The 25,743-nt window shown below is 35.4% G+C and overlaps 1 protein-coding gene and 1 pseudogene across 1 annotated transcript in view; one reads left to right on the top strand and one right to left on the bottom strand.

Annotated features, from left to right (window-relative positions):
* The window catches only part of LOC126725233 (ras-related protein RABA4b-like), a 30,840-nt gene extending 21,949 nt beyond the window's left edge, over nucleotides 1–8,891 (top strand). Inside the window, exon 2 of the mRNA XM_050429809.1 lies at nucleotides 8,267–8,891. Coding sequence (XP_050285766.1) covers nucleotides 8,267–8,744 — 478 coding nt within the window. The 3' untranslated portion in view covers nucleotides 8,745–8,891. The remainder of the gene's footprint in view (nucleotides 1–8,266) is intronic.
* LOC126725205 ((+)-neomenthol dehydrogenase-like) overlaps nucleotides 1–22,001 on the bottom strand; it is a 39,563-nt pseudogene extending 17,562 nt beyond the window's left edge.
* Nucleotides 22,002–25,743: the final 3,742 nt, after the last annotated feature.

Genomic DNA, 25,743 nt, shown 5'->3' with positions numbered 1-25,743 from the left:
CTAAGCCATAACAAAATAAAACCACAGCAGATAATAAAAAGGCAAAGATAGAGAGGAAGGAAGATGCAAACACAAAGACAACACGCGATGTGTTATCGAAGAGGAAACCGAAGTCCTCGGCGAAAAACCTCTCCGCCGCCCTCCAAGCGGTAAACAATCCACTAGAAAATACAGTTGGGATACAAGGACAGCAATAGACCTTCCAAGCCTAATCTACCCAGTGCACCTAAGCCCTCCAAGCTTCTTACTCCAACGAGGTTGCGCCGAACCTTTTTCTTTTCTAGCTTCCCGGATTCCGCTACTAGACCGTAGCATCAACCAATGAAGATTGGTTCCTTCCTAACTGCTTCCCAGAAATCCAAACAACTGTCTCACAGTGATGATGATGGTGAGAACCAGGTTTGGTATAATGCCTCTCAAGGATTTGACAATGGAGAGGAAGAGAGTAGAGGAATTTGAAGAGACTCTAAGGTATAGATTGTGGGTGAAACAATCTTGTTTTTCTTTAGGGTTTCTCTCTCAAAATTCTCTCTGGAAGCCCTCTTTCAATCGTGGGTAAAAGGGGTATTTATACTGGAGTAGGAGAGGAATGTGAAACGTCAGGTTTTACAAAACAGGGGTGGCTCGTGGCTTGACCTCGCGGCTTGACTAAGTCGCGAGATCCAGTCGCGAGTTAACCGTATGGCCAGTTGTCCTGTTTTGTCCTGTAGTGCTCCAGCTAGCATGACTGTTCATCTTCCAGCATGCTTGGCATGTGTGCTGCTTCTGGCGGCTTGCAGCCGCGAGTCACCCGCGAGTCCCAGCCACGAGTCTCTGTTTTCTTGCACACTCTTGAGCAATCTTCACTCTATCTCACTCACTACCCTTACAACAAACCCACCTAAATACAGGGTGCTGAATTACAAGCAAATTTGGCACGGAATAAAGCCAATTAGATGGTTGAATAAATTCAACCTTACAGTTTTCTTTCGGATTTGTATATATTAAGTCCTATTAGTTTTGCCACGTTTTCTTTGGTTATATATATTAGGATGGTTTAACGTTTTCTTTGGGGTTTTATATTAAACCCTAGGGTCCCTACAACTTGTATTCTAGAACAAAAGTCAAGATTATAAAGCTTAAATAATGTATAAGGGTTTACTTTCCGTTGGGGCATATATCAAATCTTGAGTTTCCAACATATTGGTTACTACCTCTAGAGTTTGATAAATTCAAGGAAACATTTGTGGGTAGAGATTCTTTGCATTAGTGTTATTAATTAGTTCAACAAAGTATAATCTATAGATCTATATATATATATATATATAAATAAAATTTTATCTTCCACTTTTACTGTTGTACTTTACGTCTTACCAATTATTATATGTTATGTGTCTTTTAAATTTTTTTTTAAAAATGGTTATTTTATAAGAAAATAACAAAAGACATATGGTAAGCTAGATTGCTAGAGTATAAAATGTTACACTTCAAATAAGATAAACGATTTTTATTTTTTAGATACATTAGGTGTCAATAATATATTATGTATGTTCGTGATCATCTATGATTTTGGTTAATAGTAATTAATCTCATAGTAGTCTTGTATGTGGAAAGATGTTATTAGGGCATGTTAGGAATAAATTAGCAAATAAGAGGAGGTGGGATGAATATGGTTCAGGTTTTTTCTTTTTTCTTTTTTCTTTTTATCATTTATTTTAGGTAAGTAAAATTAAAATTAAGAATAAGTGGACAACTGGCTCATCTTTATATGTGAAGCATGGGATGGAATAGAAAGAGCGTGATAAAAAATTTGGATTCATCCATATTCATGTCCTATCCATTTGATATGACTGAATTTGATCATTTTACTATACCATAATTTAAATTGATACTGAAATGGTGATTACCAAAAAAAAAAAAAAAAAAAAAAAAAAAAAAAAAAAAAAAAAAAGAAAAAGAAAGAAGCTCTTTTATCCACTCTTGAACGCGTGTCCACATTGCAACGTAGCTAGTGGCATTGCCCCTGGACACAAGCTCTACCAAATATGATAACTCCGTGAGATGTACATCATCTTTAACAATTGACATTATGTTGTAATTATGAAAGCTATGTTCCTCTACATTTTCAGTGCCCTACTAACAAAAATGAGTGTCAACATTAATTAGACAACTAAGACCTGCCCTACCTCTAGCTACATTATTGCACGATCATTATGAAAGCTAGTAGTCTGTACCTCTCTTCTTTAATTATTTTCCGGTTGTTCCCTACTTACCTAACTGATCCCTTGACTTAATTTTTATTTAAACAAGGAACTATGTTCTAAAGAATATAAAAAATAAATATAAAATTCTTATATCAAGGAATTCAAGTAAGAGATATAATAAAGGAACTATGTACTAAAGAATTTAAAAAAAAGAAAAGAAAATTTCTTATTAGTGATATTGTCAATAGAGTCATCTAGGGTTCAAAATTTCAAATCTCCCACCACCAACTATCAATGTTATATATGTGTGTGTATGTGCGTGTGTGTGTTTTGTGTTCTAAAGAATATAAAAATAAAAAATAAAAATAAAAGGTAAAAGTGACTTAAAATAGTAGGAATGGAGTACAAGCTAGGAGCATTTTATGTTAAGGAGTTCAAGTAATATGCTTTTTTCTATTTTCAATTAAAGTAAGGGATATACTAAAGCAGCTATATATGTTCTAAAGAATTAAAAAAGGAAAAAAATTGTTATATCAAGAAATTCAAGTAAGGGGATATATAATAAAGGAACTATGTATTCTAAAGAATTTAAATAAGGAAAAGAACCACCGCACACTCTTGGTGTGATAGTCACTCCACAAGTATAAGTATTTAGGGGATGTGGGGGGCAAAAGGCCAGGGTTCAAGTCTCCTAGAGGGAGTTTCACACACAAATATACTTAAGATTAGGTTAGTGTAGAATTTCTATGTTGTATAAAAAAAATAAAAAAAATAAGGAAAAGAAAAAGAAAAATTATTATTAGTGACCTCTACAATTAATGTAGACATCTGCGATACAAATCTCCTCACACCAACTATCAACATATTAAAAATATATATGTACTAAAGAATATAAAAAAAATAAAAAGTAAAAGTGACTTAAAATAGTAAGAAGGAAGTACAAGAGTTAAGAACATATTATGTTAAAGAATTCAAGTAAGGGATATAATATTAAGGAATTCAAGTAAGGGATATAATAAATGAATTATATGCTATATAATTTTAAAAAGGAAAAGATAACACTTAGTGCCTGTTTGGATTGGGCTTATTGCGCGTTTGCATTTTGAGTTTCACGTTTTCTTTTTCTTTTTCTTTTTCTTTTTCAACGCGTATGAACAGTAACTACACTGTTCATGCACATGGATTCACTGTGCATGAGACAAAGTGCATTGTTCATGCACTGTTTATGGGACCCAAAACCACTTTATTCAAAAAAAATATTAAAAATAGGTCTCATGATACTATTCACACATTTAAAAATTATTTTACTACAATGTTTTCAGTTTTTAGTAAAATAAGCTGTATTCAAATGGACCTTTATTAGTGTTCTATTGAAGTGACCTAAGAAGAGGGCCGCGGGGGGGGGGGGGGGGTAGGTTAACTCGTGAGGAGTTTTTGTCAAGCCCCTAACCTATTTATGTTAAAGATATCAAGGACATTAGAGGACATAGGCCTAGTCCCTAACCATTTAAACATGACCAACCCAGCTGATCTGATTCAACCCGAAGGGGGGCAAATAGTTTCAAATGATTGGGTCAATCGCTAGTGGGATTTATCTACTTTAAAAAGTAGGTTGTAGGTATCGGCCTTTTAGTAAATCCAGCGGAGTAACCCAATCTAATAAAGAAGGGTACCTTGATCCATTGACATTTGAGAAAAGAATGAAACTACATCAGAGGATTGTTAGTAGGCTCGGCAATGGATTTATCCATGCTTGTGTTTGGTTGAGAGATGAAAAAGTAGAGGGATGAAAAATATAGTTTATATAAATTTACTTGTAGGCCCTTATTAGATAAAAAAAAAGTAATAAACTATATTTTTATAAAATAATTGTGAATGGAATTATGGATGGACATTATATATATATATATATATATATATATATATATATATATATATATATATAAAGAACCCAAAACTGATGAAGTTAAAAACAGAAAACCATTAAAAAAATTGAGGGAAATAAGAAAAAAAAAAGAAAGAAAAAAGAAAGAATGAATAGTCAAAAGTCAAGTTGGTTGGGAATAAATTCAATAGAACGTTGCACAGTTCCTTAAAAAATAAAAAATAAAAAAAAAAATAAAAAAGAAGAAGAAGAAGAAGTGAACAACGTTGTAGGGACATTTTTGTCCAACTCATTGGATCAATCACACTTTAGCATGCACAGTTCACACAAACACATATATATAGCCCTTCCTTTCCAATTGTTGAACTTCCATAAAGTATAGCTCAGACAATCATTACTCTCTCTCTCTCTCAAATTGCTTTTCTATAATAGAAAGAAAATGGCAAGCCAAGGTAAAGAAGGATATGGACTTTCGGAACAGAGGATTGACTGTGAATTCAAGGTGGTGCTGATAGGAGACATTGAGGTTGGGAAGTGTCAGATACTGGCACGTTGTGAACAGTCCAAGACTGGTACCATCGTTACTGTCAAGTACGAGACCCAAACCCTTCACATCGAGAAAAAGAGTGTCAAGGCCCACATCTGGGGCATCATTCGCCAAGAACGGTACCTCTAGCTCTACAAATTTTTGACTTTAATTCACAGTTTTAGTATTTTTTTAGAGTTTGTGTAAAACAATTTGTGTATAAGAGACACTACTTTTTGCGTAATTCCTAAGGACTTGGTTTTAAGTTCAATGAGAACTAGGGGCTTACAATGATTTTTTGTTGGAGGAATCAAATTGTGATACCAATATATTACTCAAAATAAACTGCTACACGTGTGTATATAAGTTTTAATACTATGTAAGTCATAATTCATAATTAATTGTATACAAAATCAAAAACCTTTGATGAACATATTTACAAGATAATTCTTAGGAGAACTTATCATCTTTTAAACTTTAACGACAAAAATTGTCTAGTTAAATGTTTGGTATTAGACTTGTAGAAAAATAATAACAAAAAGAACCTAGTATAAAATTTATGCTAAATAACAAATTTTCATAAAATAAATACTAATGTACAAACTATACCTCTAAAGTTTGGGAATTTTTGGATTTTACACTGTAAAATTTCAAAATTTTAAATTTACCCTCGAAGTTAGATTATGTTTGCATCAATAGTCCATCCGTCCATATTTTATGTTAAGTGTCACATAAACTTGTCATGCATGTTTCGTTCATCCAATAAAATGATGCCACAATATTTTTGTAGCCTAAAAAGACTTTAAATAATTAATAACATGACATAATGAAAATGATGTGGCATTATTTATGCATGGCAAACTTATATGACAATTAACGGAAATATGAATGGAGGGGCTGCTGATGTGAACAAAATATGAGTTTTGGAGAAAAATCCAAAGTCTGAAACTTCATGATGTAAAATCCAAAACTCCTCAAACTTAAAATAAATTTAATCTTTTATCATCTCTATGGGATATAGAAATTTAATAAGGTAATAGTGCCACGTGTCATATTCGAGGCCGATGTAGTTTCGAGGAGACCATACCCTCGGACGGTAAGGCTAGGGAGGCGAGCCTTGGCCACGTCGATGACACATTACCAGAGGAGGTCACACTATAGAAGAAGAGCTTTAGAAAAGGGGTTAATCCTAACATGTCTGAAGGGATGGTAGCTGCCACCACATTTATTGCACCTCACCAAACCCTTTGGCCGCATTTATATGAAGAAGACCCTTGAATAGTGTTGTCTTGATTGCTGCAACTCAGAATATTTGGGAAGGCGTTTGATGGGACAAGCACTCGAGTAGTGGCCTACATGATTAAAAAATGGAAGGTCAAGATCAGTTGAAAGAGGCTATATAATGTAAGAGATCCTTTAGGAAGAAAGGGAGGTTCATCTAAGAATCTGTAGAAAGAAAAAGACTGTAGCACTAAAAACTGTAATTATAATCAAGTCTAAGAGAAATATATCTAGGAACTACTCTCCTCGGACTTTGTTGAGGAAGGATTTCTTCGCACAAAACTTGTTTTCCTTTGCTTTACTTCAATCTTTAATCCATTGTGAGCGTTGTCCAACTCATTGAAACCTAGTTTTCAACCCACTCTCTACAAATTCTTTGTATTGGGCTCTTTGGGCCTGAATCCTTTTACCTTTTGGGCCTAGGATCTAAAAAACAGCCCTTACAATCTCCATAGTGAAATTAGTAAAATCTTCATTTTCAATAAGAATTACACAATTGTCTACCAAAGTAAGAAATTTTAATAGATACAAAACTTTAATAGATACAAGTACAAATTCTACATTAAAAAAAAAATGAAATTTAGAAACAAAAACTACATTGTCTTTATAATTAATAGACCAATTGAGAAATTATTTCATATTTTTAAGAGCACCATTGAATTAACTCAAATATTTGGTGGGGTTAATTCCTATTTTATAGGCTATAACTTTAAAGTTTTTGATAATTCTATATACTATAAAAGAAATTTTAATTTTTTTTAGGGGGGGGGGGGGGTGGGGGTGGAGCAACCATGTATAGCTATGCCCCTAATGAGAGCAATATTGCATTCAAGATTTTCAAAACGCTGCTATAGGTTCATTTGGGCTATAGCGTCGTTTTCTATAGCGGCACCACAAAACACTACTTTTGTCCCATGACTATAGGTCTATAGCAGCATTTTCCAAAACACTACTATAGGTCCATCCCCTATAGTGGTATTTTAAAAATGCTACTATAGGCGATTTTTTTTTAATTAGTTATAGTAGCATTTCAAAACGCCGCTATAGCCAACAACCATTAAAAAAAACCAGCAACCCCAACCCACCATTGTCTCTCTCTATCCAACAAACCTAGCACATTTAGCCACCCAAACACCAATCACAACCTAAACTCGACATATCCAGACACCCAAACATGAAAAACAACCTAAACAACACTGTTAAAAACAAAATACCCAGATTTTCAAAATACCCAAAATTTCAAAATATCTAAAAATTTAAAGAGAGAGAGATGGTTACAGCTTAGCGCAATTTCTTGATTAAAGCCATGGGCTTTCGCTTCAAACCCCTCTAAAACCTACAAAATTTCAAACACAAAATTAATAAAACAATTATAAAAAAAAATTAGTAAAAAATGAAAGATGACATATATGAAGAAAAAAACAAGTACCTTTTACAAGCTCTGGTAGTGAAGAGCTTAACAAGGTCATTGGTGGACATGTTGAGAAGGGCATCCAAATCAATGCCTCTGAAGTGATCCAAACACCGACCCGGACACCCAACACCAAACCCAAGACCGTTTTGGCCACCCAACATTGATTTGGGGAAGGGGAAATGCATTGGCGGCTGAGGCTTTGCAGATCAACAGCGAGGATCGCCGTTGGGGTTGGGACGGTGGCGTGGATCAACGATGTGGATCTGCTGATGGTGGATCGGTAGTAAGAGTGAGAGAGTGAGAGAGTGGAGAGTTATTTAGGTTTCAGCAAAAAAAAGAGAGAGTTATTCGGGTAGAAAGAGTCAAGTATTTTTATTTCAAAAACTTTGGCTATTTCATTTTTTTTTTTTTTGGCTGGACTTGTGGTGGCGCTTTCCAAATGCCGCTATGGGTTCCTCAAAACATATATATATATATATATATATATATATTTTTTTTTTTTCAAGTTCGGCTATGGTGGCGCTTTCCAAATGCCATTATAGGCCCTTAAGACCAGGACTAATTGCGGCGTTTGAAAAATGCCGCTAAAGGCACTTCAAAATGCTACTATAGGCCCGGTTTTTAGAAACGCCACTCTAGACCTTTCGAAATGCGGCTATAAAATACCTATAGGAGCTTTTTTTCAAAAACATCGCTATATTGTACCTATAGCGGCATTTTTTAGAAATGCTGCTATAGCCAGTGTTTTTTGTAGTGAATATTACTATATTTGATGAGGTTAGCTTTGGTTAAATCACTTTGGTTTTTTTTATAGTTTTACGAATTCGAGGACAAAAAGTATGATAGAGTTTCTTAACCCTTTTGAATGTGCATCAAGAGGTTGATATCAATTTTAATAATTGGCTTTAGTATAATTGAATCAATTTTGTTAGTATAATTTATACTCATCTGATCATATTTTTTGGTGGATTGAGCAGAAACAATGTAGATTCAAATGCAGATTACAAGGATGCTAATGGGGTAATACTGGTTTACGACATAACTAACCGCAAGAGTTTTGATTGCATGACTCTTTGCCTGGAAGAGTTGCATCACCATGCAAAGAAGAGACAAGCTATCATTTTGATAGGGAACAAAAGTGATTCCGAGAATGATCGTGAAGTTCTAAGAAAGGAAGCTCGTGGATTTGCTGAGAAGAATGATTTGATTTTCCGGGAGATCTCGGCATTGGAAGGAACTAATTTTGATAATGCCTTAAAGGATTTGTTGACAAAGCTTGTGTACAGTAACTGCAATAATACCACCAATAATACTAGCAACAACAATAATACCACCACCACCACCAGCGGCAATAATACCACCACCACCACCAGTGGCGATAATTCCCCCACCACCACCACCACCACCACCAGTAATACCATCACCACCAACATCAATATTATCAACATCAATTAGGGTACAGGCAACAACAATCTGAATTTGGGTAGGGTCAACGGTAATGTAAACATAGGGAAATAAGTCAGTTCAATTTTGTGAATGCGCATGTGAGGAGTTTCAAGATTATGGGGGAGTTTGTGAAATAAATGCATGGGGAAGTTCTTAAATGTTATGTAATAAATAGAATGAATGTTTTGATAATGCAGTCTAAATAAAGCCATGCATCTATCCTTTCCGGGAGCAAGAGTGAAAGAAGAGAAACACAATTACAAAGTGTTCTGCTTCTCTTCCACTCTCCATTCTATCTTTCTCTATGTGCTTTGTGACTGTGAGTCTTTCTTTGAGTGGTTTGAGTGTTTGGAAGTGTGAGTGTGTGTGCTAGGATTAGTTTCCTAAAATCACAATGTATGACTTTATCTTTCTAATAAATATATATATATATATATATATATATATATTTTTTATATATATGAGATTATTTGTGTTTGAAAATTGGACATTATGTGTTATAGTCCATGAGATGTATTATATGTGATTTAGGTATGGGTTTGAGATTTGCATATAGAAGATCGAGATCAAAATTCCTTGTAAGCTCATAAATTTTAGTTCGTGGTGTTGGAAAATTGTTTATATGTAATACAAAACATATACATTGAAAGACAAAACCAGATCTACTTCCATGATGCTAGAAACATGCTATCTTTGAATATGGCTTTTGGTTTGGGGGAATCCATATTACCCTTGGTATCCAGATTTCAAGAAATGTGATTAGAGATGCCTAGGATTGCCTAAAAATGTAACTATTTCCATATTTAGTTTGATTAGAGATCTAATAAGAATCCTAAAAATATGAGATTTACATTTTTAGGGTCATAGTCAATTTGGTCCCTACATTTTTGTAACAATTAATATGGTCTTTGTTATTTTCAATTTGCAATCAATTTGATCTCTACCGTTAACTTACTAACAAAAAACGCCTACGTGGCAAATAGTGTGCACTGTTGGCACACTTTAAGCTTATGTAGCAACTAAAATAATAATATTACACGCCACATCATCTGGAAGAAATTTAATTTATTAGTTTTAAAGAAAAAAAAAAAAGAAAGAAATTTAGATCTAGGAAGAACGTGAACCCAGAAAAAATCCAACCCAAATCCACTTCCAGAATATTCTTTAAGCAAATCCAAAAATAAGATCAAACAAGTATCAAATGGTTAACCTCATAGAAGATTTGGCTTTGTGGTTTCAACTTCACAAACGTTCACAGTGGGATTGAGATAAGTGGGTTAATACAATGGGTAATTTATCGAGCACTTGGCAGTTGGCACTTGGTTAAGAAGCAAAGGCTTAGAAAGAAGAGATGAGATTTTTCTGTATCGCTCAAGCACACAACTCTCTCAGTTGTTCAAAGAGCCAAGAACAAAAGAAATGAGAGAGGTTTTTCGACCTACATGGGTTCCCTCTATTTTGCTATCACTAACCTGTCAACTGTGTGTTTTTCGTTTTGGCTAAGGTGCTGCAAGGAAGAAAACTATCTCAGTACTCTAATGTTAACCATTTGATATTTGTTTGATTTTATTTTTGGATTTGCTTAAAGAATATGTTGAAAGTGGATTTTAGTTGGATTTTTTTTGGGTTCACGTTCTTCCTAGATCTGATTTTTTTTTTTTTTTTTGTTTCTTTAAAACTGATATATTAAATTTTTTTCCGGATGATGTGGCATGTAATATTATTATTTTAGTTTTTGTTAGGACATATGTGGAACATGTTATGAACATGTCATATAGAATTGGCTAATCCTTGACAAAACGCACTTTACTTGTAATTGGGTAGATCTAGGATGGTTTAAGTCTTCAAGAAACATGTTGTTCAAGTTAAGAGTTAAAACCATGCAAATTTGGTCAAGAAACAACTAAAGAAGTGCTATATTTTAAAGTTCAACAGATATCCCAACAAATTGTATCTATCGAGGTTTAAAAGGCAATTTTAGCCTGATGCTTGACAGCTGCTTGACAGATACCCTATCTATCGAGAAATACGAAATTCAGATTTTGAGATCTGTTTTTCACGCATATCCAAGCTATGTGTTTAGGTTTTCTTTTTTCACAACCCTAGACATATATAAGGATTATTTTAAGGGCCGTCATTAGGTTGTTGCACTTGTTGTTACATGCATATTGTGACCGGAGACAATTTGCCCTAGTTCATCTTTCTTTTAAAGAAGCTGCTGCGTTTGTACGCCGTAGGGTTTTGTAATTAAGGAGCTTCTTGATCTTCATCGGGTGGATGAATTGAAGAACTTTGCAACCAATATATTTCTCAAGTTAATGTGTTAGTCACGTACTGGGATCCGTGCATATATTGGTTAGTCATGTACTTGGAGCCGTGCATTGAAAGGAGAGGTTATCACTACATTACAAGTCCAATTGTGTATTGGGGTAAGGGTTCAACTGTAGGTTGATATGAGGTACTAAGATTCCTTTACTTGTAACCACTTGTTTTGAAAATAGTGGATTCTCAAGAGTGGTGACCTTAAATTCACCCGGTGGGGTTCTGCCTTAATGGTTTTCCCCATTCGAAAACTAATTACCTGTGTCAAATTTATTTTCCGCTGCATTTAACTTAGTTGGTGATTTGTTTGTGCTACCACGCTTATTGCATGTAATTGAATCTAATTAATTAACTTGGCTAAATTAATTGATTAATTTACCAAAGGGATTAATACATTCTTGGCCTATCAAGTGGTATCAGAGCAGGCACACTCTGATTAGGGTTAATCTTAGCTGTGTGATCCATTGACCCCAGTTGTCATGGCTGCAACCAATATGAAAAGATCTTTTGTTTCAAATACATTTTGTTTTTCTAATCTCTATTTGATTAAGTGTCTCAGAAAATGCAAGTCTAAAAGTTATTTGAAATCTATCTTGATGATTATTGGAAAAGATCTTAGCATGACAAAAAAGAATCTAGATTGTCTTAGAATGAAAATGTGCAGAGGAGTTCGTCTGAGAAGAGTGAAATTTAAAAGCTTTGTTCGTAAATGGAAAATGAGAGAAAACATCATTCTTACTGATTTGTCATCTAGCATGAGGTGTGCTTCATGATGAAGTTTGCATTTAAGGTAATGGACACATGTTTGTGGTACCTTGACAATGGTTACTCAAGACACATGACTGGAGACTGCTTTCTCTTTAAGGTTTTCGAGTCTAAGAAAGGTAGTAATGTCACTTTCGGTGATGGGAGCAAATCACAGATTAAAGGGAAGGGAATCATTTCTCTACCTGGACTGCCAAACATTGCAAATGTGCTATATGTAGAAGGTCTAAGAGTGAACTTGTTAAGCATGAGTCATATATGTGATCAAGACTTTATGGTGCTGTTCTCAAAAGGGAAAAGTATTGTATTGAATGAGCCTGTGAAGAAACTCATAAGTGGTGTACGCACTTTAAATAATTGTTATGAATTGGAACCTGATGCTGATATTGTGTGCAATAGCATTCGTTTGCCAAATGAAGATCTATGGCACCAAAGGATGGGGTATGCTAGCTACAAACATCTTTCAATTGTATTTAAGCATGAATCGGTTTTGGGGATGCCAAAGCTCAATAGTGTAAACAATGTTGTGTGTGGATCGTGTCAGGTTGGAAAACAGACAAAAGCTAAACATCTAGGCACTCAGACATCAGCTACATCTAGACCATTGGAACTACTACATCTGGATCTCATGGGTCCAACTAGAACCGAGTCTCTTGGAGGAAAGAGATACATCATGGTTATGGTAGATGATTTCACCAGGTACACTTGGGTCATTCTTCTAAGATCCAAGTCAAATGCTCCTGAGCACATTGAAGCCTTGCGTACAAGATTGCAAAATGAGAAGAGCTTGAAGATTGATCAAATTCGAAGTGATCATGGTAAAGAATTTGAGAACTCATACATGGAATCCTTTTGCACTAGATCAGGTATATCTCAAGAATTCTTTGCTCCTATTACTCCTTAGCAAAATGGTGTAGTAGAAAGAAAGAATGGAGTCATTCAGGAGATGGCTAGAGCCATGTTGCACAATAAGGATGTGGCTAGAAATTTGTGGGGAGAAGCTGTCAACACTGCATGTCATACGGTTAATAGGGTGTATTTTAGACCCGGTTTCAAGAAAACTCCCTATAAGTAATGGAAGGGAAGAAAGCCAAATGTGAAGTATTTCAAAATCTTTGAAAGTACTTGTTTCATTCTTAAGGATAGAGAGAATGTGAGAAAATTTGATTCCTGAAGCGATGAAGGAATATTTTTGGGATACTCCTCTACTAGCAAGGCTTATCGAGAATACAACAAGAGAACCAAAAAGGTGATAGAAATAGTCAATATTGTTATTGATGAAGCTTCAGAGTCTGGCTCTGAGAAAATTAGTGAGGAGATCCCCAAGGAAATTCTTCCTCCCGAGCCTAAGGGTGTTCAAGAAATTGTTGAACAAAAGCCCGCATCTCCAAGTACTCCAAGTGCTGTAGAAGGTTTAGCAGACATACCTATCTCACCTGATTCTGAATCTCATGAAGAGAAAGGACCTTCCTCAAGAATCAAGTTGAATCATCCTCCTAAAGTTATTGTGGGAAATATGGATCAACTTACACTAAGGAAGCGTATAGTTGATAAATGTGTTGCTAACTTTGTATCTTATTCTTGCTATTTGTCTTAGGTTGAATCCACCAAGGTTGAGGAAGCTTTCCAGGATGAAAGCTGGGTTGAGGCAATGCATGATGAACTACTTCAATTTCAAAGGAATGATGTATGGACCCTAGTACTTAGACTGGAAGGTGAGCACATCATTAGTACAAAGTGGATATTCCGCAATAAGACTGATAAGGAGGGAAATGTGATCCGGAACAAGGCTCGTCTTGTGGCTGAAGGATACTCCCAAATGGAAGGAGTAGACTATGATGAGACATTTGCTCCTGTAACTCGTATGGAATCTATTAGGATTCTCCTAGCCCTGGCACGTCACTTGAAGTTCAAGTTTTACCAAATGGATGTAAAGACTGCATTCTTAAATGGGTTTCTTAAAGAAGATGTCTATGTGGCTCAGCCTAAAAGATTCATTGATCCACACTTTCCGGATCATGTGTTGTACCTCAAGAAGGCACTCTATGGATTAAAGCAAGCACTTAGAGCTTGGTATGATTGGCTTACACAATATCTAGTCTCACATGGTTTCATAAGAGGAAAAGCTGATCAAACACTCTTCATCAAGAGGGAAGATGGAGAGTTGATAGTTGCTCAAGTATATGTTGATGATATCATCTTCGAGTCTACAAAGGATGAACTTGCTCATAATTTCTCCAAACTCATGCAAGCCGAGTTTGAGATGAGCATGATTGCAGAGTTGAATCACTTCCTTGGGTTGCAGATCCGTCAGCAAGAATCAAGTATATTCCTATCTCAATCTAAATATGCTAAAAATCTTGTGAAAAAGTTTGGTTTGGAATCTGCTAGTTCTGTTAGGACCCCCATGAGCCCAAATGTTAAACTTACTATTGATTTGTTGGGAAAAAGTTGTTAGGACATATGTGGAACATGTTTAGAACATATGTCATTTACAAATGACTATTCTTTTGACAAAATGCACTTTACTTGTAATTAGGTAGATCTAGGATGTGTTTAATACTTCAAGGAACAAGAGTTCAAGTCCAAGTGTTGTATTTTAAAGCTCAACAGATAGCTCGACAGATTGTATTTATCGAGGTTTAAAAGGAGATTTTAGCCGGATGCTTGACAGCTGCTCAACAGATACCCTATCTATCGACGATTACAAAAATCAAATTTTCAGATTTGTTTTTTATGCATATCCAAGCTCTGTTTTAGGTTTTCTTTTCTCACAACCCTAGACATATATAAGGATTATTTTAAGAGCCATCTCAGTTGATAAAACTTGATGCAAAGGTTTTATTCATGCATATTGTGACCGGAGACAATTTGCCCTAGTTCATCTTTCTCTTGAAGAAGCTGTTGCGTTTGTATGTCGTAGGGTTTTATAACTAAGGAGCTTCTTGATCTTCATCGTGTGGATGAACTAAAGAATTTTGCAGCCAACATCTTTCTCAAGCTAGTGTGTTAGTCACATACTGGGATCCGTGCATCGATTGGTTGTCACGTACTTGGAGCCGTGCATTGAAATGAGAGATTGTCACTACATTACAAGTCCAATTGGGTATTGGGGTAAGGGTTCAATTGTAGGTTGATATAAGGTACTGATTCCTTTACTTATAACCGCTTGTTTTGATAATAGTGGATTTTCGGGAGTGGTGACCTTAAATTCACCCGGTGGGGTTTTGCCTCGATGGTTTTCCCCATTCGTAAACAAATCACCTGTATCAAATTTATTTTCTGCTGCATTTAACTTAGTTGGTGATTTGTTTGTGCTACCACGCTTATTGCATGTAATTGAATCTAATTAATTTCACTTGGCTAAATTAATTGATTAAGTTACCAAAGGGGTCAATACATTCTTGGCCTATCAAATATGTTATTTGAATCTTTGATTGGGTAACATACTTGATTGCATTCATGTCTGTGTTTTTCTCTTCATTGAAAAATTGTTTTTGCCCATCTCGACAGCTCTCGACAAATAGCTATATATCGAGACCTTTGGACTACTTTTCTTGACAAATCTTATCACATTTTCGATCCATCAAAACTTCTGGAATTTGTCTTAATAGTTTCTCGACAGATTCTCGATCCATCGAGATAGTTTCTGTTTGCTCGATAGCTGTTCGATCCATTGAGGTTTCTTTGCCTTTGACAGATGCTTGATAGCACCTCGACAGATATATCTGTCGAGAATTAGTGCTCAACAGCTCTTGACAGCTCCTCGATCCATCGAGATTCGTTTTTGTATATATTGCTTCAGCGCGATTTTTTTTCATTTCTCTTCGATCTCTCTCGACAAAAACTCTTTCTTTTCTCTCCCAAGCACTTTTCCCTCAACCCTTCACCTTCCCCACTTGATTTTCAGTCTAAAGCTTAGTTTCTACCTCTGGTATGATCTCTTTTCTCTCTTTTATCATGCATTCATACATTTAAACCTAGGTTTTTTTTTTTTTGGAAAATTTTTAGGGTTTTTCAAAATTGTTGAGTTATTTGTGAAATTTTTGGATTGGGCTATGTATAAATGATCCTATATGCTCATGCATTGCATCACATTTGCATTTTCACAATGTTTCATGCATTTAGATGTGTGTTTTATATGTTGAAACCTTGTGTGCTGGTAGGTTTGGATTAGGCTGAGCCATAATGTTTTTACTATTGCATGTCACATGTTCATGCATTTTTCATGCATATGTACCATTCTTTTCTTTCTTTTTGATATTACTGTTGATTGGTACTTTTCTACTTATCTCTCTCTCTTTCTTTCTTTTGGATAGTCTGCGCATGGCACCCAAGCACAAATCAGCTCCATCCCAGAACCCTCTTCGTTCCAGGGCATCTTCTTCTTCTGATCCTACACCCTCTCATGTCAAGTTCCGTGATGATAAATCCCGTCAAAACTTTTCAGAGAACTTTTCTAAACATGGCATTCATTCAGAATGCCATATTATCTTATCAGACTTCTCTGATACTGATCTACCGACTGTCATACACAGGTGGGGATGGGAGTCTCTTTGTGAGATCCCAGTGAGTTGTCCCTTTGTGATCATACAAGAGTTTTACTCCAATATGCATGGATTTGATTATTTCATACCTCGTTTTCTCACTTCTGTTCAAGGTATACGTATTGTAGTCACACCGGAGCTTATCTCCGATGTGCTACACTTCTCGAGGGTATCGCATCCTGATTACCCTAGCTGTCATCGTCTACGGACTATGTCCAAAGACGAACTCTTGTCTCTTTTTTGTGAGACACCTTCATCATGGGGTGATCGTCAAAACACGTCATGCTCGGGCTTTGCAAAAGGTCCAAGGTTCCTGAATATGGTGATGACATTTGTTTTACATCTCTTATCTCACTATAATTCTATTACTGAGCCTCGTGCTCGATTTTTGTTATCCCTCATCGAGGACCTTACCATTGACTTTCCCTTTCATTTCATACTCTCCCTTATAGATGTCTATAGGGATACAGCGACTCGTGTTAAGCTTATCTTTCCTTCTACTATCACGAGGATCATTTGCTGCGCCTCTATGTCCTATCTTGAGTCTACTCATTTCACCATCATGGGTGCCATTAGCGGCACGCCCGTTAGTCGGAGCGAGGCCCAACTTTGACCAAAGTGGCCACGGACCAAGATGGCGACTCCTTTAGCTTCTTCCACTCCATCCACCTCCGCTCCTTGTTCTTCCACGGGTGGTGTGACTCTCAAGGCCATCATGGCACAGCTTGAGCGCATGGATGCTCGCCTTGACAAATCAGTGATGAGTTGTGTCAAGTGAACACCCGTGTTGGTCGTATCGCATGACGACGGGCTGTCATGGGTGGTTTCACCACGTCTCCATCTCCATCTCCACAAGCTTCAAAGGATGAGGGCGATGATGATGGCTCCAGTGATGATGAACATGATGAGAATGAGGATACTAGCTCTTCCAGTGACGAGGAGATGATTGCTTCTCAGTGACTTGCCATTTGTCATTCGTGACAAAAAGGGGGAGTATTTTTAGGTATGAGAGTAGTCACATACTTAGGGGGAGAGTTAGCATAGGACTTTTTGCTAGGGGGTGTGCTTTTTTTTTTTAGGGATGTAGTGAGGACTTTTGTATCTTTTCTTTTCCTTATCCTTTAGATACTTTATTTCTTGTACATTGGTCTTGTGACCACTTAGTGATAGCAAACCTTTTATTCATTTGATTTATATATATTTGATGAGGTTGTTATTACATTTTTCACCTATATCTATGTGTTGTTTCTTTTCTCTCTTTATGCACATATTTCTTATTAATTGTATGCAATCTTTTCTATTTCCGTTTCACACTAAGATGCCGTTGTAAACACAAAATTTCCCAATTGCAGAAAATCAAACAATTGACAAGAAATATGGTTTGCAAATATGAATTTGTATTGATGAATAATGAGTACAATCTCTATTTCAATTCTTTTACAAAAGAATTCCCCCTGATTCTATCTTCTTTAAACTTAACTCGAACAAGAAATCTTCTAAACTTTAATTGGAAGATGGATTGATCAGTCTTCACAATAAATCTCTAGCTTTGAGCTTATTAGAGATTTATTATCCTTCAAGTTCTTCAAGCCCTTCGAATGTTCTTTAAGTTCTTCAAAGATTCTTGAGACAGAATTTCTCCAAAGCTTGGGCCTCTTGAAAACTTGGTCCCCAAAATGAGAGGGGATGTCCTCTATTTATAATGATTTCAGAGAATAAGTTCCACTTTGAATTGATATGCTTGAAAGTATGTAGTAGACTTTTGATTGGCCCAAATTCTTCTTAGAGATAATTATCTCTATTTATCTATTTTGATAAAGATCACATTTTGATAAAGATAATAATCAACAAAGATAAATAATTATCTCTATTTAATTTATTTATTTTAATAAAGATAATTATCTATCAATTTTGAATAGAAAATTTATCTTTATTTTAATAAAGATAATTATCCATAAATTTTGAATAGGAAATTTATCTTTATTTTGTGGAACAAATGACACGTGGCAAATTTTGATATACCAATGTGATGTCAATTTGGATGACACATGTCATCATCTAATTTGATTAATTTAATGACATTAATTTAGAATTTACCACTAAATTTTGATGTGGCATTTTATAATTGGCTTAAAATTTTGCCTCCTACAGCCGTGATGAGTTTTGTTTAAAGTGTTTCAAATATACAGGTTGTCAAAGTCTTTCTTGCCATGAACTCTCTTCTTACAAATTTTTTCAAGAGTTTGTGTTAGGATTAGATTTTATTGTATTCAATAAGTGAGTATGAGTTGAGTGATTTATGACTTCTTTCATGTGATAATTTGTTTGTTGTGGTTTTGTCATGGATTGCCAAAGGGGGAGATTGTTAGGACATATGTGAATCATGTTAGGAACATATGTCATTTCTAATCCTTTGACAAAACGCACATTACTTGTAATTGGGTAGATCTAGGATGTGTTTAATACTTTAAGGAACAAGGTTTCAAGTCCAAGTGTTAAAGCCATGTAAATCTATCCAAGAATCAAGTGAAGAAGTGCTTGATTTTAAAGCTTGACAGATAGAATCTATCAAGGTTTAAAAGGCTATCTAAGCCCGGTGCTCGACAGCTGCTCGATAGATAAGCTATCTATCGAGATTTACGAAAATCAGATTTTCAGTTTTGATTTCACTCCAATCCGTGTATATTTGTTTAGGCTTTCTTTTCTCACAATCCTAAACATATATAAGGATTATTTTAAGGGCCGTCACAGATGATGCAACCTAATGCAAAAGTTTTTCACAAGCATATTGTGACTGGAGACATATGCCCTAGTTCATCTTTCTCTTTAAGAAACTGCTGCATTTGTATGCCGTAGGGTTTTGTAACTAAAGAGCTTCATGATCTTCATCGTGTTGATGAACTAAAGAACTTTGCAACCAACATCCTTCTCAAGTTGGTGGTCAGTCACGGACTTGGATCCATGTATCGATTGGTTAGTCACGTATTGGGAGCCGTGCATTCAAAGGAGAGATTATCACTACAGAACAAGTCAAATTGGGTATTGGGGTAAGGGTTCAATTGTAGGTTGGTTTAAGGTACTGGGATTCCTTTACTTGTAACTGCTTGTTGTGATAATAGTGGATTCTCAGGAGTGGAGTTTAATAATTTTTTAATCACTGCATCCCGCTATACCCGCACCCTACTTTTTCAAAAATTGCCGAGTCCCGCACCCACACCCGCACCAGCACCCGAATCCGGAAATGCACTCGTGCTTCATAGATGATAATACATGCCTTCTTTGCATCTAATATAGAAGACTCTAATGTGAATGAAAATGATATCCTCTTATGATGTTGGAGGTAAATCTAAGTAAGAGGCTAGTATTCTGGGGAGCATTCATGTCATAACACACTCATGCTTAAAATGTAGACCAAAAGAACTTCACTGTCATTTTGTCCTTTTGGAGATTTTTGTTTCTCATGGATTAAAATGCAAATTTTATCTTGCAAATTTGGTCCCAGTTCAATTTTTGTCCCTCAAAATAAAAAAAGTTTCAATTAGTATCTTAAAAATTTCAAGGGATGAGTTTTGTCATTTCTGCCAACATAGGGTTAAAAAATTAATAGGTCTTGGACACAACATTTTTCACAATTGTTGATCGGTGTTTAATAAAAGCAATGTCAATGTTAGACCCAAGTGAAAGTGATGTTATTCCAATCACAACCAATATCAACCACTGTGTTAGTTACCTTCATACCTTATACTCTCCTTTTTATTTATTTTTGGATATATGACTGTACGGGGTATGATCCCAGGCCCATTGGGCCTTGGGCCAAACATTCTCAAAAAACAAAATTGGGCCCAAACCTCTTAGTAAGTCCATCTCGTTTTGGATTTGTGATAAAGAAGCCCACACCGGTCAAGAATGACTTGACCGGGGATGTGTTTGTCCGGAACAGCCCATGTCCTTGGCAACTCGGTATTGCCTTGGGGAATATCACTGCCGAGCAATCTTTTGGAGGCAGGAGCTAGTTCCAATGCCATCACCTCTATTTCGATAGAGCTTATCCCTTGTCAGGAATAATCAAATTGGACCCCACACACACGAGTAAGACCAGAATGCAATCATGAAACCTCCACCAACCTCAAGGTATAAATAAGGGAAGTGAGTGAAGAGAAAGGGGTTGGAAATTCTGGGGAGAAAATAGAGACTAGAGGAGAGAGAGAGAGAGCTACTACCACCAAAAGGGGGAGCAACTTAGAAATGAAAAGGAGCTTGTGAGAGCTAAGGGGTGTCATTGGGTCGCTTGGCAAGGAACCACCCTTAGTAGGAAACACTAAGCCTACTATACAAGTAAGTTGTGAGCCCAATTTCAAGCCTTGTCTGTTAAGGGAACTTTGGGTACATACAATGACAATTGGTACAAGGCTAAATGTTGAATATATGTATAGGTAAAGGAAGGTTAACCTTTTACCTTTAGCTCACTCCTGAGGGAGGACACATTTACTATCCTTGCTCCTGCAGGGGAAAGCTATAATAGTGGCAGTAGAGCCTCTGTTACTCTTTTCACACCATAGTAATTAATATTCAAGCATTCTTCTGCTTTCTCATAATTTGTTTTAATCACTCCGTGAAGTTCAATCAACTTGTAAGCCTCCCCTGAGAGCTGCATTGAAGTAGTTAGTTATGGAAACAGTATTCGTGATATCCAATGTCTATGAGGTAGAGAGTTAATGGCAAGGACAAAAAAAAGTGTATGCAATTTAGGCAACATACTGAATGATTTGAGAAGAAAGTATTCGTACAAATTTCATCAAGGAACTTTTGGAGGCATTAACTGATTGTGAAGTCACTGCATCTCATTTTCATACAAATATATATACACATAAAGTAATGTGCTAAAAGAGATTTCAGCAAAATCCCACGTACCCTTGAAATAACTTGCCTAGCTATACACTTTAATTGAATGGTTGGTATAAGATTCCAATTGGAAAGAATTTCATCCTAAAATCCCACATAAGCTTAATAATTTGGCAATACATTTTACTTGAATGGTTGGTATAAGGTTCCAATTGTAAAGAATTTATTAAGAGCCTTGTAATTCAGTAACACTATTCTTTATGAAGAGAATAACGGTTTAAACACCCTCTCCAACTTGATGTAACAATTAGAAATATAAAAAAAAAAAATTTAAAAAATGGAAAGAATTTCATCCTTATCAAGATATCAAGCCTGCCAAATTTTTCCTGGATGAGATTGGCCAAGGACTTGATGCTAACTGGGTTCAAAACATCGAGCTGATGAAAGACTATATTTGACAAACCCAACTCCTGGAGCTTCAGCAAAGCCTCCATCCCCCTCTTCTCATTTCGAGCTGTCAAAACAACTGTCACACCTTGAGATGCAAGTTGCCGAACAGTTTCAAGACCAATGCCCTTGTTTGCCCCTGTAAGCTGTAACCACTGCGTACCTATAACCAACAATGCGGTTCTTGTCAAGAAAAGGTAGGCTGCTATAGTGCTGTGTGAAAAGAAACTGAAAAAGATAATAATGTGCCTTTCTGCTGCATGTTTTCCATTGCTTCCCATTTCTGCAATGCTTGGATGCCTTGATGAACTTCTCTCTTGGTTTCTTATGGCTTTTATATATGCTCAACCTGTTGGTCTCTCAGTTAGCTCAATAACTTTCCATTATTCTTGAAAACATCAAAAGGTAACAACCAGCATATGCAAACAGTGTTATTAATTACTTGCAGCCAAACCACATAAATGTTCCATTAAAATACTAGTATCGATCCAACTTTTAGTTAAAGAAAAGACAAGGGCAATCATACTTGCAAGTTACAGCTAGGAAAGGAAACAATATTAGTCTTGAGTGGAGCAAATATATATTGAGGTGCTGGTGATCCAAGAGTGACGAGATATGAAAAGAGAGGATATTACACCCTCACTATTTAAAGAAGGGGAAGTAACTTGAGCCTAGTTGGTGTTTGCATTGCATGCAATGCATAGTGAAAGACAGAAAGTGGGGTGTGCATGGTTTTCTTTCTCTCTTGAAAATGCCAAAGAGCATATGGTAGATGCCTGGTATTATTCCTAGATAATATCTAGTAGATATGCCGCATCACAGCCTTATATGATGTGGAGAGATTGTTATTATAACTACTAGTATTTTTTGAGAAGACAAATGGTGAAGATTGCACTCCTCTTATTTGCGGGTGCCGTCTTGGGGAAAGTGGATGAAAATGACAAACTTTTATATATATAAAATTTGGGTAGCTAATAATATTATTGGGGCCACATAGTTTTTTTTTTTTTTTTAGAATACTAAGTATTTTAACACACACACAAGGAGAGAGTGGAGAAGGTTTTAAAGAAACTAACAGTGGCCACATAGTTTAATTATTAGTTCACAAGCAGGAAACTTCTCTACACATACCATTTAAAAATGGCCACATTCCCCTATTAGTCTAAATTTCACTTCTTGTCCTAATGTCTTGACTCAAGAGGTAGATGGATGTGATTGGAATAAGTCCTACTTCCAATCTTGCTAAGCACCAAAAAAAAAAAAAAAAAAAAAAATCTATATATAAATATATATATATATATATATATAAAATTTTATGTTCCACTTTTAGTGTTGTACTTTACATTTCATTAATTATAATATGTTATGTGTCCTAAAAAAAAAAAAAAAAAAAAAAAAAACTTTGGTTATGTTATAAGAAAATAACAAAAGACATGTGATAGGCTAGATTGCTAGAGTATAAAATGGAAGACTTCAAATAAGATAAATGATTTTTATTTTTTAGATACATTAGGTGTAAATAATATATTATGTTTGTTCATGATCATCTATGATTTTGGTTAATAGTAATTAATCTCATAGTAGTCTCGTATGTGGAAAGATGTTATTAGGACATGTTAGGAATAAATTAGCAAATAAGAGGAGGTGGGATGAATATGGTTCAGGTTTTCTTCTTTTTATTTTTATCATTTATTTTAGGTAAGTAAAATTAAAATTAAGAATAAGTGGAAAACTGGCTCATCTTCATATGTGAAGCATGGGATGGAATAGAAAGAGCGTGACAAAAGATTTTGATTCATCCATATTCATGTCCTATCCATTTTGATATGATTGAGTTTGATCATTTTACTATACCATAATTTAAAGGCAAAAAGCACATTTTAGTCCCTACATTTTCAGACGATTCCCATTTTAGTCCCTACATTTTATTTTTACCGCTTTTAATCCCTATCCTGAAAAATGCTTTCCGTTTTGGTCCCTGCCGTTACATCAAAGACGGAAAATGCACACGTGGCAAACGGCAGAATTAAAAAATATTAAAAATATTTTATTTTATTTTAAAATAAAATAAAATTTTAGTTATCAATAATTTTAAAATAAAAATATTAAAAATTTTAGTTAAAAATATTTGTTCTTCAGGTTCTTCCCCCAAGAACATGATTGCCCAGAAATTCAAGATTTTCTTCTCTTTTATTTCATTTTCTTAGCATCCAAACAAACAAAAACATATACAAAACCATGATCAAACTCAGATACTCTGACACAATCAACTAACAACGATCCGAAAAAAAAAAGAAAAGAAAAAAAAGAAGAACAACTGACAACGCCATCAGCCAAATGCATATCAATATTGCTCAACGAAAAAAAAAATTAGCTTCCAAAATCCACACCATAAACCCCCAAATCACTTCACACTAAACCATGAACACAAAAAATTCCAGAAACCCAATTCATTTGAATGACACAAGCCTCCTTCCATATCACCCACCCAACAAACTCAAAAACCGATCCACTTAACCATGAACATCCAAATCCAAATGCTACTTGGGCCAAATTCAGACACAAACCCATCGCGATTCACCAAACCCACACCCAATTCAACTATCTGTTTCGTTGGTGGCTAGATCTGAAACATCACACCGAGATAGCTCGATCTGGGTTCATTCACTGATGACATCACACCGATGATAGACAGAAATGAGGAGCTGCTTGTGGGTTCATTCGCTGTCACTGGACACTTCACCGGCTGTATGTTCCACTTCTCGATGAGAATCGCCCTCGCTTGATCGCAAAACGTTTTCACCTCTGCCTCCTGGAACGGCTTGCACTCCATCAGATGCTCGATCTGACGGTCCAGATCCGCATGCGACGGCATCATTTCGTGTCTTTTTCAGTCACTGACTCACTCTCCCTCTCTCTGCGATCAGATCTACACCACCGAGATCGCCGATTTCTCATAATTGTGTTTTGGTGTATTTTATTGCCTTGCTCTCCATCATCACCATCGTTGCTCTAGTCCTCACCGATGTTTGTCTCAATGTCCTCGTTTCGCTAACGGGTCGATAATAATATGTGGGACTGCTTAAGTGTTTTGGGTTTTGTTAGTTGATTGTGTCATGGTATCTGAGTTTGATGATGGTTTTGTATATGTTTTTGCTTATTTGGATGCTAAGAAAATGAAATAAAAGAGAAGAAAATCTTGAATTTCTGGGCAATCATGTTCTTGGGGGAAGAACAAATATTTTTAACTAAAATTTTTAATATTTTTATTTTAAAATTATTGATAACTAAAATTTTAATTTTATTTTAAAATAAAATAAAATAAAATATTTTATATATTTTTTAATTCTGTTGTTTGTCACGTGTGTATTTTCCGTCTCTGATGTAACGACAAGGACCAAAACGGGAAGCGTTTTTCAGGATAGCGACTAAAAGCGGTAAAAATAAAATGTAGGGACTAAAATGGGAATCGCCTGAAAATGTAGGGACTAAAATGTGCTTTTCGCCTAATTTAAATTGATATTGAAATGGTAATTACACTACCAAAAAAAAAAAAAATCTTTTGCAACAAAGTTAATGCAACAAAAAGACATTATAGTGGCAATAAGCATAAATATGCATGTATATTACTTTTTGTTGCAATAAGAACTTAAAATGCTAACATATTGCATCAGTATTTTATTTGTTGCAATAACTTACTATTGCAATAGACTAATAGCGTTTATTTTCTCCAATTTCAAAGAGATTTGTTGCAATAAGTTTCCAGAGGTACTTTATTGCAACAAAAATTACTGTTGCAGTAACCTATCGTGACAAAAATTTTGTTGCAATAAGTTATAGCAATAATATTTTTTGTTGCAATAAATTTTTTTTAATAATAATAAAAATCTTTTATTGCAACAAACTTATTGCAACAAAAATCTATTGCAACAAAATTTTTGTTGCAATAGTCTATTGCCACAAACTTTATCGCAACAGTGGGCAACGAAAAAATTTCGTTGCAATAGAGGTTTATTGCAACAATATGAAGGTTCTTGCAACAAAAAATTTTGTTGCAATAAGGCTAATTTCTTGTAGTGGAACCT

Source organism: Quercus robur, chromosome 1, assembly GCF_932294415.1.
Source record: "Quercus robur chromosome 1, dhQueRobu3.1, whole genome shotgun sequence".
NCBI classification, from domain to species: Eukaryota; Viridiplantae; Streptophyta; class Magnoliopsida; order Fagales; family Fagaceae; genus Quercus; species Quercus robur.
The sequence above is the reverse complement of the archived record's forward strand: the minus strand, read 5'-3'. Positions and strand labels throughout refer to the sequence as shown.